This window comes from Lagenorhynchus albirostris, chromosome 18, assembly GCF_949774975.1.
Source record: "Lagenorhynchus albirostris chromosome 18, mLagAlb1.1, whole genome shotgun sequence".
Classification (NCBI taxonomy): Eukaryota; Metazoa; Chordata; class Mammalia; order Artiodactyla; family Delphinidae; genus Lagenorhynchus; species Lagenorhynchus albirostris.
The window spans coordinates 2,593,197-2,608,308 of record NC_083112.1 but is presented as its reverse complement, the minus strand read 5'-3'; the positions used below and the strand labels follow the sequence as shown (position 1 = coordinate 2,608,308).

The following is a 15,112-nucleotide window of genomic DNA, read 5'->3' as shown; positions in this document are numbered from 1 at the left end:
GAACATTTTCCAGAAGGGGCTAATTAATTGTTTCCCTCTGATCAAAGATATGCTATCAGGCGCATACCAGTTTGTGAAATCACAAAGCATTGTTTCAGGGGAAGTTAACCTGAGCCTGGAGCTATGCTTCTAAACTGCAGTGTGAGATTGCAAATGGACCAGAATAAAAATTTAAGAGTTTTTGCCCTGGATTGGCCTGGCATTTTGATGATTACCCTGGATAGGATTTTCAGTTACTAAAACGTGTCCATATTAGGGACTGGAAGATTTTCATCATCTAAGAGTGATGGGGAAGCTGGGGCCCATGCAATGCCAGATTACATCATCCAGGGAAAGAGAGAGAAAGCACCAGGGCAAGTTAAAACAGGGGTCATGAGAAGGAATAACATTGTTCTCTGCGTCCTGCTGACTCCAGCTTGTCCAATAAAACAGCTTCATTTGCCCGCCTCTATAACTGAAACAGGCTCAGAGGGTGGTCCCATGACCCCCTCCTATCTTACTGATTTGAACTCGTTCTAAAAGAAAGGACTAAAGCTTCGGCTTCTTGCTGTTCTGCATTTGATAATAGGTTCCTACAGAATGAATATAAGGCTCAGCTTAACACTTCTTAGAATACATTTTGCAGATTTCCTTCTTATCATACGTAATGGTGACGTTTCATGAACAGATATTCAACAGTTTCGAAGTCTGTGCACTTTTGAAAAATTAAAATACCCATACTTATTAAAAATTAAACTACCATACTTATTCATCGGGTTAAGTAGCCTAAGATATTTCTTCTCAATGGAAAGTTAGGCAGTTAATAGAAATGAGATTTACACAGTGATAAAAACATTGAAAACTACTATGTGTTCATGGTATAATTACCATCATATTAAAAACCCTTAAATTTATGGCCGTGTATAAAATTGTTGTTTGTATTAAGGTTGGTGTTAGCATTATGAATAATGTTTGAGTTTACACTTTTCTGTATTTTCCAGATATTTATTCATTCCTTCTTTTCCCTCTCTCCCTCTTTTCCTCCCTCCCTCCCTCAGTCCTTCCTTCCTTTCTTTGTATATATTTACTGAGCACCTATTCTGTGTTAGGACCTTTTCCAGGCCCCGGGAAGCCACCAGTAACAGGAGACACTAATTCCAAATCTGAGTTTGTATTGGGTTGGGCATGGATCAGAGAGAGAACTGGAAGAGGGGGAAGAATTAGGCAGCGACACCAAGTGCAGGTGAAAGAGGAGGGGAGTGTGAGCTGCACCAGTTCTCTGCCCCCTTTGTAAGTTCTCTTTGGATAAGCTCATCTTCCTGTGTTTCACCCAGGCCTCTGCTGTCACTTCTTAGGAAGAAGTTCTGCGACCATCCGAGTGCCTTTCCTGTCCCATCTTGCACTGCCCCGACGCCCTCCCCTCACTTAAACAGAACTGGCTGACCTCATAGCATGAATTTATGTATCATTTGTCCACTTGTTTATTATTGTCTTCTTCCTCAAAATGTAAGCATGAGATAGGGACTCTGTTTTGTTCATTGCTATATTCCTGCAGTTTAGAAGTGTGTGCCTCTAAAACACAGGAGAGGTTTAACAAACGTCAACAGAGTGATTAAAAGAATGATTCCCTAATCTATATCCTTAGCTTTGACACCTCGCCTGAGTTCCAGATTTGCATTCCCCGTGCTGACCAACCCTTTAAAGGATATCCTGAGTGTACTTTGAACTCCAGGTGTTCAAAGCTTTTTGTGATCAGCCTCCTTCCCCAGCCAAATCTGCTTCACTTCTTGTGAAATCCTCTCCCTTCAGATCATTTCTTTGTCTTTCGAGTCTTCACTGTGCACCTTTGTTCCTTTGCCACTACACCCTGTTTGCCTGGCTCCTTAAGGAAATCAGAGATCTGAGGGTTATCAAAGGATTGAGGTGTGAAAGATTTGTCCTGGCACTTTAGCAGAGGGCTGAGCGCTCACAGTCTTTCCACTTGTTGATATTCTAATGCACTTGCTTGTATGGCCTCGTCTGATTGAAGAAGTGAACGTGAACGTTCATCCGTTAGGGTTTTCTGGCCTGATCTTTATACTGAATTTGCATGTTCTCCTGTAATTGATTGAACATACTTACTTGTTCCAAGTAGGGAAAAACCTGCATGACTTATAGCAACTTCATTTTAAATACGGTTGGAAGGAAGGGATGGAACAGCTGTAAGGGTGTTTTGTATCTTTATTACTGATAGTGAGTTCTGAGTAATATTTTCTGGGTAAAATTGAAAAACAGTATTTAATACCATTTTTGGGGTCAACACTAAAATTTAATTCTATTAAGGGTATTTAAACAAGAAGCACACAAGTTTACCTGTTCACGACAGAGCCTTTGAGTTGCCTGAGTAGACGTTGCCTTTTTTTTTTGCAATGTGTCTCTTCCACACCTACGAGAGACTTAGCCGGAAGAAAGGACTGACTTGTTCTGAAGCGTCAACAAGCCACATACACTTTCAAATTACAAGGCAACGTTAGTCACTCTGGGGCGATTCCATCAACTCTGAGACTCGTGCTTCTGATTTCAAGGAGCTTGCAGGTGTGATGGGAAACGGGCCACAACAACGGAAGACAATATTGCCAAAATAAGTTGCATATGTTTTAACGCGTCATAGGATACGCTCGCGTGCATTCTCATCTATCACTTTCCTGCTGGCAGTCCTTACTCCATCAGGAAACCGAATCATCGATCCTCCTTTTGTACCTTAAAAACAAAGAGGAAACGAATCCGCGGGGACACTTTTCTGCGGCCGCCTCGTTCCCCGCTGGTGCCCGAGAGGCCACCGTCAACCTCATTTGGAGATGCTTCCAGAGACTCAAATCACTACGGTTGAAGGAGACGTAGGCCATGCAGGTCTAGTTCTGCATGTCCTGGCACTTCTGAACTCGGTCAAGGAAAACACAAGTCTTCTGTAAACCTGCGTCCCGCGTTTCCAGCGAAGTGTTGCTGGCGGTCCCTGCCTGGCATTGTCGCAGACGGAGGGATGGCGGGCGGGGGCGGGGCGTGAGGGAGGGGTGGGGCCAGGCAGCTTCTCAACTACAGATCCGGGTGGGGTGGAGCCTGTAGGCGTGTCGAGTCCTGATGGGCGGGGCGGGGCCTGAGGGGGGCGGGGCCTGGTGGGTCTAGGGTCTCCTCAAGGAAAGGTGAGGGAGACGCAGGGCTTGACGCGAGGGGCATCTCCTCCGGAACGGTCCATGGGGGCGGGGCCTTCGGATGGGCGGGGCCCGGGGCCTGGGGCAGGGCCTGCGGGTGGGCCTTACGCGCAGGCCAGGCGTCTCCTTAGCTAACGGTCCTGGCGGGCGCGTGCCCGCGGGCGGCGCCTCCGGGGCCCTTGCGGCCGAGAGCGCGCCGCCGCCTCTGCCGGCCCCTGCTCGGCCGAGGCTTCCTCCAGCGGCTCCCTGTCGGCGGGCCGGGCCGGGAGAAGCGGGCTGCGGCGGGAGCATGGTGCGGGCGCGGCAGCGCCGGCGGTGAGGACAAGTCATGGGCGACAGGTGAGCGCGGGTCGGCCCAGGGCACGGCCCCACGTGGCGCCCGCTGAGGCCTTTGCCTTCACACAGGTGGCTCCGGGTGACCGTGCTTCCCGGCTGCGTGGGCTGCAGGACGATGGCAGTGCCCGCGATCTGGACGGTGCGCGACGTGAAGCGGCGCATCGCGGCCGAGACGGGCTTCCCCGCGTCGGAGCAGCGTCTGTGGCTCGGAGGCCGGCAGGTAGGGCGGGGACGGGGTCCCGGGGATGGGGGTAGGGCCTGGGGATGGGGCGGCTGGGGCGCGGGGCTTGGGGACGGGGCCGGGGGACGGCAGGACCGGGGACTGGGCCCGGGGATGGGGCCTGGGGACCGGGGACGGGGACCCGGGGACGGGGGCGGAGGACGGGGTGTACCGGGGACGGGGTCTGGGGGGAGAGGCCGGGGATGGGGCGGCCGGGACGGGCGACCGGGCTCCCGCTCGCCTGGAAATGATCATGCCTGGTGGATACCGATCGAATGACGGGGCTGTGTGCCTGTCACTGCTGCGAATCTGTCGATTTGCCGTTTCAGCATTGTTTCCCCTTCCCCCCTTTTGTCTGAATCTTCACTTCCTGAAATTAAGATACTTTTTTGATGGACGTTTTAGCAAGAGGGTTTTTTTTTGTTTGTTTTTTTGGTTTGCTTCTTCGGAGCCATAACCACTGAAGTGACTTCATCATTACTCATATATTTCTGACTTTGTTATGCATTTAACTGGAATCCTGGTCAGTACTTTTTTTCACCTTTTATGTCTTGGATGTTTCTACCCATCTCTGAATCACAGAAATTTAGGACCGAGAGGCTCTTCAGGCATACTTTAACACGGAAGCTGTTATTTTGAGGAGTAAATTTATAGTAAAACTTGTAAGGTGCAAATGAATGATTTAACAGATCAAAACTTTGGAAAATTGGAGTATTTCATGTTATATATAACCTTTAAGACTGGTGGAAATACTACAGTTTTCTTAAAGGAGGTGTTAAATGGAGACGTTTTACTAGAAATTAACTTATTATTTTATCCTAGTAAATATCTTCACTTTTTAAGTGATAAAGAGGTAAAAAAGAGTTGAACCAGATACACAAGGACTGCTTGAACCACCCAGGATGGCATTTCAAGTATTGGATTTCCTTACTACACAGTACAAATATTGGGGACATGCTTGGTACCCGTGATTTGTAACCTCTCAGTGGAATCTTGGCCTTCTGTGTGCCTGGGTGCACCCTCTGGTCTCTTGCCCTCTTAGACAGATTCTTGTGTTCTTGTGATCCTCCAGGGGTCAGTTCTCCTTACTCCTTGGTTCCCCAGGGTCTTTGGTGTGAGACAGTGGCTTGATTGAGGGCTTTGGGCAGGGCTGAAGAGGAAAGCTTGTCATTCTTACCTCTTCATCTGTGTCTGCCCCAGGCTCTTGACCTTCCTGTGTACCCACCCGGGTCCTCTACCTACTTCTTTGGTTGTTCCTCTGGTCCTCCTTTGTCATCTTATCCCCTAGATGTGGTCAGAGCCAAAGAGTCAGTTGGGGCTCTGTCTTGCTATTGGAAAGGTTTCTGGAAGTGTCTCTGCAAAGCACTGCTGTGGGATGGTGGACGCGGGCGTGGTGTGCAGCGTGTTTCAGATTGAGTGGGTGCGCGGCGGGGAGTCTAGTTAGGAAGCTTGTGCTAGAGCGAGGGGTGAGCTTCCAGCCTTCGATCGTGGAGCTGAAACTGAGAGGAAAGGATGCACAGCGGGCTTTGTAAAAGACAAAATTATGGTGGTTTGGTACCGGACGGGGGTGTGTGTTTGTGCAGACCGAGGGAGGGGTGGTGGCGGTGTTGGATGTAGAATAAGGGAGAAGGCCCGGCCAAGGATGTTCACAGGCCTTGAGTCAGACCAGGAAAAGAATGCTCAGTTAGCAGAGATGAACAAGTTCCGGGGGATCCAGGTTTCAGTTCGCTTTTGCTTGTGTTTGAGCTGGTGGCAGAGTATAAAGCGTCTAGGAAAATGCATGAAGAGGTAAATGACCTAGGTCCTGTTCTTGTATTACCAGCGGATAACAGAGGCCAGGTTAAGTAACATGTTGGAATCTGTTTTCCCGTTTCTGGTAGGAATGGGATAAAATGAATTCTAACCCGTTCTGAGGTCTCTGCTGTGTAAGAGTCTAGGGCATGATGGTCAACAGGCAGCCATGGCTCTGGCACTGAAGCTCAGGGGTAGCGGTCAGGGCTGGGGCATGATTTTGGGAAGCAACTTGCTTAGTGTGTTTCTCCTTCTGCACCTTGGTAAACTCACTGGGAATATGATTAACATTTGCTGAGCACTTAACCATGTTCCACACACTGTTCTGCTGGGGACTTTCCATGTATCATCTCATTTACTACTCAGAACAGCCAGCCTCATGAGATGGTTGTGACTAGTCCATTTTGTAGAAGAGCAAAGCTAAGATTCAGAGAGATAAAGTATCAAGTCAGGATTTGAACCCACGTCTGTCTGATTCCAAAGTCTATGGACTTCTGACTGTTCCACATCAGAGAGAACCTGTCAGGCTGTCTATTGCGAATAAATAAAAGTTCTTTAAAACAAAGAAGAGCTTAAACCATTAAAAGTGAACTTTGAACTCAAGGATGGAGCTCTCCCAGAAAACAGTCAGAGGGCACAGTTCTCTCCTGATGCAGAGGACGGGCTGTGACTTCTACTGAACTGGTGAACTTAGTGATGCTAACGCGTGTCATCAAGAAGGGTCTCCTTTTTATAAGCGAATCTTTCACAGAAGTGGTTTCTTTCCGTTTTTATTCAGTGCCGCTCAGAACCTCTTAGATTTGAATCATTGGTGAGACTTCTGCATATTTCAGGGTAAAAAGAAACAAAAGCTGCTGACACCTCGGTGTCACTCGCTGGCTCTGGTTGGTTTTGGACTTAGCATTGGGCACTTACTTGGTCCTCAGTCTTTCCAGGTCACCTACCATCCTTCTCCTTGTCTCTCTTGCTTTTCCTGGTCTGGAAGAGAAATCTGTAAGCTCTTCTTCCTGTCCTGTGAGGAGAGTGAAGCTGTTCGTTAGAGCTGCGTATCTTCCTGACACTTTCTCCTCGAGCCAAATGTGTTTGAGCCTCAAACCCGGAGGTCTGAAGTATTGCTTACCTTTCCTGTCTTTTAGTTGATCAGCAATGTCCTGCCTATCAGCTCTTGAATCTTGAGAACTTCCTTGTGTTCTTGACAGCTGAACAGAGGAAGAAGTGTTGGGAGATCCAGACTGCAGTTAATATTATACTATTTGCTTCACAATTTGGAGAGAGTTATTGTTTCCTAGTAAGTGAAAGTGAGCGTCTCTGAGGTCCTTAAGGGAGGCTTAGGCTGGCCTGAACAGAGACCCGGCGTTCAAAGTATTTTGTCATCATTCTGTTTGAAACAAAATATGAAGACTGAAATGGGCAACGTTTAAGGTTTCGTTGCCTCTGGAGATGAACACGACCCGTGTCACTTTGCTTGGTTGAATGATTTAGGGTCCAAGGAGAGAGGCCCAAGCAGAACTCCCAAGTCTTGGCAGGCTCAGGGGGAGAAAGCAGGTAGCACTGTTGAGGTTATCTCTGCTGCTTGATTTCTCTTTGGGAGAATCACCGCCTTGCTATGGGCCACTGGTTACAATCTACCAAAAGCATTCAGTGTCAGGCTCACACGGCGGTTAGGTGTGTTGTCACCAGCAGGGTTCTACTCCGTGTATTCTTCATTTTCAAGTCCTCTTTAACACCTGGAGACATCTTCCTGTGTTACAGATTTCCTTCCTTCCTCCCTTCTTGCTGTTCTTCTTTAAAAGTACCTTAGCTAACTGAATTGGACTACTAGTCCTTGGCTTATGCATAGCTCTCTTTTAGTAATCAATTCATTAGTTAATTAGTAATAGAATGAACAACCTTGATGACATCATCCAACTGGAGAACTAGAATGCTGTTGCCCGTTTCCTTTCCCTCTGTTCTTTTCTTCCCCAGCCTGTATGCCTGTCTCTTTTGCCTTACCTCTTCGTGTGTTTTATTCTGTTGCCTTTTTATAGTTGTTTCGATAGTTTTATCGTAAGTGTGTGTGTGTGTGTGTGTGTGGATACCTGTGTTTGTATGGATGTGTGTGTATAAGCTAAACAATATACTGTTTACTTTTAGTTGTTTATGAACTTAAGAAGCTTATTATGCTATATGTAGCAACTTGGATTTAGCTTTTTTCACTCAATATTATGTTATGAATATTCACCCCAATTTATGTACAGTTTAGTTAAGTCATTTTCATTGCTGTATAATATTCCACTGTGTGAATATGTCATAGGATTTGGGTTGTTTCTGAATTTTTGTTGTTAACAACAGTACTGTTGTGATTATCTTTGTCCGTATTTCCTGTGCACAGAGGTTTTTTTTACAGGCTTGCCTTAAGATTCAGTGGGAACACGTATATGAAAGTGCTTTATAAACTGGGAGCTGTAACAACTGTTAACAACCATGTTCAGATTTGTATTTTAGAAATGGGGACTAGAATGAAGATGATGTACAGAAAGTAAGGAGACCAGATGGGAGACGGTTATAAAAATCCAACAGAAGTTGAGAGTCTGAACATTTGGAAGTGGAGAAGACCGAGTTAGATGTGAGGGGAACTGGGAATGGACACGCTAGTGCCACTGTCGGTGGAGGAGGGCCGCTGAAGCTGCCTTTTGGCAGGCCGAGCTCTGGGAGCCTGGAGGGCAGCCGTCTGAGGTGGGGGGTGGACGATGGAGATGGTGGAGTCGTGATATGGAGAGCAGTGTCCTTCAGAACCCTGTCCTCCCTGTCAGGGAAGGGTCGGTTGCAGAGGCAGTTCTCACCTCTTCTACCAGAGGCGAGAGCCGGGGTAGCGTTTGCAGACCGTTGCCTGAAAGTCACTCCTCAGTAGCATGAGTGCGCTGCTGGGGAGAAGTGGATCTGGCATTTTTTCAGAAAAGCAGTCCGTTACCTGCTCCTGTGGGTCATGATCACACACTGTACCCTGCCTTTGTGGGAAACAGAGCAGTCACCGAAAGGAAAACGAATATTGAGGCATTTTTCAGGAAAGCCAGTTGGGGAAATCATAGACCCAAGCAGCTTCAGAGGTTGGAGTCCTCACTTATCTCTTCCTTTCACATCATAGCGTTTTTATAACAATGTCTATAAGCAGTTTACCAAAGTGTATTTCTAGGAACAGTATCTTATAAGATGCTCTTCAAAATAAATGAAAAAAAATTACTGCTAAAATTTGTGAAATACCACATAGTATAATCCTTTTAAAGAAGGTTACCATAATATTAATATGTTGAATGCCCTAAAAACCAAATTATTCCAACAAATTAAAACTTTTTCTTTGGTCCTCTAATATCTGTTGAATCCCATGGAGCTCTGTTCTGAGTAATACCCTCTGGAAATGCCGATCAAAAGAATGATTTTGGGGGCTTCCCTGGTGGCGCAGTTGTTGAGAGTCCGCCTGCCGATGCAGGGGACGCGGGTTCGTGCCCCGGTCTGGGAAGATCCCACATGCCGCAGAGTGGCTGAGCCCTTGAGCCATGGCCGCTGAGCCTGCGCGTCCGGAGCCTGTACTCCGCAATGGGAGAGGCCACAACAGTGAGAGGCCCGCGTATCGGAAAAAAAAAAAAAAAAAAAAGAAAAAAAAAAGAATGATTTTGTTTATGTTGATAATCCTGATTCACCATAAAATTTTAAAAATTATTCTAAAGCAGAATCTATATATCTTTATCTATTTGTAATTATTTAAGGAAAAAGCATTTACATTTTTAAATAAAATTTTTGACTAAATTTTTGTTCTCTGGAATATTCACTTCTCCAGAACAACTTATTTCCTTATATGAACACTTAACAAACAGTATTTCTTTTTTGTTTTTATGCATATACATAAATCCACTCTTTTTTAGATTCTTTTCCCATATAGGCCATTACAGAGTATTGAGTAGAGTTCCCTGTGCTATACAGTAGGTCTTTATTAATTATCTATTTCATGTATAGTAGTGTGTACATGTCAATCCCAATCTCCCAATTTATCCCTCCCCCATCCCCCCCGGTAATCATAGGTTTGTTTTCTACATCTGTGACTCTATTACTGTTTTGTAAAACAAACATTTCTTAGGTGAAAAAAAATGAGGTAAAGTTTTGAACTTACAGAATTAGGAACTATATTGCTTTTCATAATTTTATTTTCTTTTTTCAGTTATCTGACTGGATCAGGATTGGAGATCTGACTTCCCAAAATTGTCATCTTTTTGTAAACCTTCAATCAAAAGGCTTAAAAGGGGGAGGTATAACATTGACTTTACCAGGAGTAAATTCCATTTTTAGTCGCATAAAGATTATGTTTTAAAAATAAAATGAATGTACATAACATTTGGATGTCATGAGGGGCTGTCAGGGCCAGAGGAACACAGGTGTGGGTGGAGCCAGTGAGCTGTAAGGATGCGTTGGGTGGAGCAATCTGCGGGCAGGGTCCTGTGGATGCTTGGTCGTGGCGGGTAGTTGTACCAAAATGGTGCAGATAAATTCATAGTGATGATTTTGTCTTAAGCACAGATTTCTTTTTTACTTATAAACAGATGTATTTTTATTCTGTGCATCTGAGAAATTATTTCCCTTCCCCCATGCTCCCTACGCTTTGCTGTCACCTGTCTGAAGGTGACCTGGTTGGTCAGTTCTGAGAATCTCCAGTTTAGGAGAGACTTTAGGGTATTTGAACTGGGCAGCCGTTGAGATATTGTGCCGTATTTCAAAACACTCAGAACATTGGTTGAGTTTGCGACCATTAAGGATGTCATAACAGGCACCAGAATCTCTGGCTTATTACTTAGTGGCAAAGCAGCCACAAAATAGCGCCATTTATTTCATTTGCTTCGGAAAATAGCAACACCCCGCCATGCTCTTTATTTTTGAATTAATAATCTTATGTGACATTTGGTATATGTTTGAACATTTTTAAAAAACCTAATTTGTAGTTTAATTAAAAATCTTGAGCTTTGATAAAATTGAACTGCTTTACTTAGTACTGAATCTGTTTAGTCAGGTAGCCCTCGTACCAGAGGGCTGCAGAGAAGTGTGTGAAGTCAGAACTTGCGCACCTTCATTGTGTCTCAGAACCAAGTAACATGTTGATAATAGGCCAGAGGACTGGACTTTCTTCTAAATTGTTTTACCCGTGTTCTCAGGTCGATTTGGTCAGACAACTCCCCCACTTGTTGATTTCCTCAAGGACATTTTAAGAAGATATCCAGAAGGAGGACAGATTCTTAAGGTGAGGTGTGGGTGTGTGCATGTGTGCATTTACACTGATACAAATGAGACAGAATAGTATTACTCACAAGGCCTGTTAGTATTTACATTTTAAAATTTTGTCTAGATTTGAATGGCTGTGTCTGTTTCCCTCTGTACCTGCAGTGCATACGCTGGATGGGATGGCTTGAGATGCAGTCCATGTAAATATGTGAGGTTTCAGAGGCAAAGGAACCCCCTAAGCTGCAGTGTGCTGTAGTCATGCAGTGTTGCTCTAGGAACATTTATTTGGTAATTTTATGTAATTATATAATGTAATTTTATGAATTTTATGTAAAACATTGTGCAGGGGCATTACAAACCAACCAGCCGACCAAATAAAATAAGACAAAACCCACATTCAGGGGCCATGAACCCATGCCTGTTTGACTCCCCTAGATTTAGAAGTTTGCTTTTTGGGAGAGTTTATTTAAAAGGATAATTGTTTTAGTTAAGTATTTTTATTTACAATATATTCTTTTAGTTTGAATACACTCATTAAAAAAACAAACTGAACAATCATAAAAGAATGCAAATGGAAGATACTGCAAAAGTTAGATTTTGTATTTAAGCTTAATAAGAAACTTCCTTAATTAAGTGTAAAAGTAGATCAGTTATTATGCATTTTCCTCTAATTATTTAGTGTTTATTATGTTCAATATCTTAGCTCTTATTATATTTTCTAGTTTAGATGGTAACATTTTAGAGAATAAGCACTAGGTCAGTTTAGCTTACCTTAGTATCAGTCATGCTCAGGCAGGTGCTGACTGAGGAGTGCTGTACCCTAGGGGGTTTAGTAATGATGAGGCACTGGGGCAGTTTAAGTCTGTCTCTGAGAACAGGATCGGTGGCTCACAGAAGGCTAATTTGAAAGCCATTTTTATGTTGAGATATTAGGAAAGTGAAGGTGGGAAGGGTGTCATTATTGGGTTATGGGGGTAGAGAGAGGTGAACAGAATAAATTTAAGATAGGATTTAGTAGGGCCTCATCAATTCAAAAATGAGTGATAGAGATCCTGTTGGCAAACAAGGCAGTGGTCGTGAGCAAGGTCTTTGTACATTCTTAGGGTCAGCAAGCGCTGATGTGTAGTCCTTCCACTTTGCTTATTGTGTAGATATGTATGCCAGCCAACTCAGTATGATTTTTGTCCCTTGGATATTTTAGTAGAATTCTACCACTTTAGATGTAATAGGAATCTTAGAATTGCCTAGACTTAGGCCACCACCTTGTGTGATGTTTGCTGAAATAGATCCAGAGAAATTTTAGTGACTAGCTCAAGATCTTATGCAAATTGGCACATTTATTGCCTCTTCTTCTCAGAATCAGTTTGAAAGAGATCCCCTGAGAAGAAGGGCCCCATCGTATTTTTTGTTCAACTTGAGACTGATAGTTGGAATCTGGGACTTGGGATGTTATCTTGTTTTCTTCATCTCTGTTGCCTAAAATACACGTAAGTCTCAAGTAGCTATCCAGACGAAAGCAAGATCCAGCCTCTAAAGTGCTGTCATCCTGTAAGTTAAACTTGCATCTTGCTACCTATTTAATTTTTATTTCTACCTTTAATATTATTTTATATTATACCCTAATATAAATAAGAGTGCTAATTTTTAGGGATTCTACTAGACTAAATAGGGTGGGAGTGAGTCTTAAAAATCCCATGAGAAATGGAAAGTTGTGTAAACAGGAAGACTTTGCAGCTGATGAGGAGGTAGATAAAAGCGTGGTCACGTGTTCGTGTTTGGGGTTGAACGGCATGTGGGATAACTGTCCCCAGCCTTCTGGTGTGCACGGGGTGAACAAACCACCCACCTGATGTCACAGCCAGCTCTCATTTGCACACTGCTCCCACACTCAGTCTGATGCTTATCTTGTTGAGTGCAGGCAGTGTGCTGTGTCACCCGCTCTGATGAAGGCTTTGCTGTCGGCATGGCTGTAGTATCAGTGTACGCCCTCTGCAGTTCCTGCCCATCCCTGCCACCCCCCACCCCCGTTAGTGATTCCAGGGTGCTGGGAAAGTAAAAAATAGTGCCCCCCAAAGTTAGAGGTCACGAGTGTGCTAATACAGGGTGGATTATTCTGTGTCTAAGGACCCATCCATTTAAAATATAGCCCCTTGATTTGGTTTGGTCTAATTCAGAGCTCATCCAGGAAATTGTCACCTGTTCTGTTTTTTTTTTTTTTTTTTTTTTTTTTTTGCTGTACGCGGGGCTCTCACTGTTGTGGCCTCTCCCGCTGTGGAGCACAGGCCCCCACTGTGGAGCACACGCGTAGGCTCAGCGGCCATGGCTCACGGGCCCAGCCGCTCCGTGGCATGTGAGGTCTTCCCAGACCGGGGCACGAACCCACATCCCCTGAATTGGCAGGCGGACTCTCAACCACTGCGCCACCAGGGAAGCCCTGTCACCTGTTCTTTACGTTAGACTAAACTAGATCGAATTGTACTAAAATATCCAAGGGAGAAAAATTATACTGAGTTGGCTGGCGCACAGATGTACACAATAAGCAATGTGGAAGGACTACACATCAGCACTTGCTAACTGTAAGAATGTACAAAGACCTCGCTCACGATGCAAATAGTGGGTTTCCTTTACTTATGTGTAATTACCTTTTAAATATTATAGGTAAATACAAAGATGGGCAGTCGATTACTGTTCTATTAAATATTATTTTTTGGTGTATTTCTTGACTAGGAATTAATTCAGAATGCAGAAGATGCTGGGGCCACCGAAGTTAAATTTTTGTATGATGAAACTCAGTATGGAACAGAGACTCTTTGGTCAAAAGATATGGCACAATATCAGGGTAAGAATCGATAATTAGTTACGGACAAGTTTTATTTTATGTACTAACAGGTGAGTTTTAGTGATTTACAATTGAGTGTTTAATGAACAGTCAAGTTACCACCTGTCCTTCACTTCTTGGCGTATTTAACTCCAAGAGATGTTTTTCTCTGCTTTTTGTGGGCAGATGTCTCTGCTAGTTGGTATTTTTACAGAGCGAAGAATAAAAATCTTGAAACTCAGAGTAATAAGCAATGTAAATACATAAATCTCTTTTTCTGTTCAGTCAACTTGTGAGCATTTATATCATTAGCGAGACAAATAGAACACTTCTCTGCATTTGGAAAGAAGTTAGAGGCTGTGGCTTTGTGTATCACTTTGTGCTTTGAGAGTGCCCTTGAATTATTTTGAAGTAGGGTGAGAAGAAAGATTGAAGGAGAGAAGTGAGTAAGGAAAATGAAAGTAAAGACAGTAAGAAGCGATAACGAACGTAAAGACTGCTGAAGTCCTGCGCTTTGAAGTGCTGTGTTGAAAAGAATATTTGTAACTTTTAGTGCAGCTTTAAAGTCAGTAGGGTGATTGTGAATGACTGTGTGTGGTAGAAAGTTATCGAGAAAAGGGAGGGTCAGTTCAGACTTTCCTGGACATATTTTTAAGGCGATTAAGTCATATATTTTTTAAGAGGTTTCATGATTTAGGAGGGTAATCAACATTACTGTTAAACATCTAAATACTAAATATTTAGCATTTATGATATATTTATTATATAAATAAATACATATATTTATTCTTAGGTCATATTTGTGATATGGAAGTTGCATTTTTAAAATTCTATAAGGAGATGGGGTGAGACGTAGTATGGCAGGAGGTTTTCATTCTAGCCCTGACTCCTGCCCCCTTCATGATCTTGGGCAAGTCAGCTCACCCCCAGTGTTCATTTGTTCGGTGAGAGGGTGAAACCAGTCAGGTTTCCTGGCTCTGAGAGTCTGTGATTTAATGTAGTCATTGTTGAAAGATACCCCGGGTAGATATGAGGGACTTTTGTCTGAACCCTGATCCTGCACGGGGCTCCCCGTGGCCCACGTCCGTGGGGTGCTGGTGTGTGGAGTGTCAGTCGGGCACGCCCCTCATGTTTCCTCCCTGTGCCTGGGCGGGGCCCTGAGGCTGGCTGCCTGTCAGCCTTCTCCCCTGTGGAGCGGCGAGAACATAGTCCCCCCCCCCAGTCACTTTGAGGGTTCAAGGAGATTGTGTGTGTCACAATGCTTTCTGTCTGGTGTCATCCTGATTTGGGGAGTGTCCTGTAGAACTGTATACGGGAAGAGATCGGGAAGAGATCCTGGAAGTATTCTGCTTCACAATTCTCTTATGTCTAGGAGTTTTTCCTTCCAGCCCTGACTTCACCTCATTAAAAGAAAAAATTATGAAACAAGATTATTTAGCTGAGTTTATGCGTAAGCATACTTAGAGAGAGGCTCTTTAAAGTGACGTCAGATTAGACAATTTTTTAAAACTTGCACGTATAGAAGAAGGAAGTGGA

At 44.2% G+C, this 15,112-nt stretch overlaps 1 protein-coding gene across 1 annotated transcript in view; it reads left to right on the top strand.

Moving 5' to 3' along the window:
• Positions 1-3,470: 3,470 nt before the first annotated feature.
• SACS (sacsin molecular chaperone) overlaps positions 3,471-15,112 on the top strand; it is a 41,797-nt gene continuing 30,155 nt past the window's right edge. The window contains exons 1-5 of the mRNA XM_060128731.1: positions 3,471-3,506; positions 3,573-3,723; positions 9,707-9,794; positions 10,692-10,777; positions 13,486-13,597. Of these exons, the coding sequence (XP_059984714.1) occupies positions 3,496-3,506; positions 3,573-3,723; positions 9,707-9,794; positions 10,692-10,777; positions 13,486-13,597 (448 nt within the window). The 5' untranslated portion in view covers positions 3,471-3,495. The remainder of the gene's footprint in view (positions 3,507-3,572; positions 3,724-9,706; positions 9,795-10,691; positions 10,778-13,485; positions 13,598-15,112) is intronic.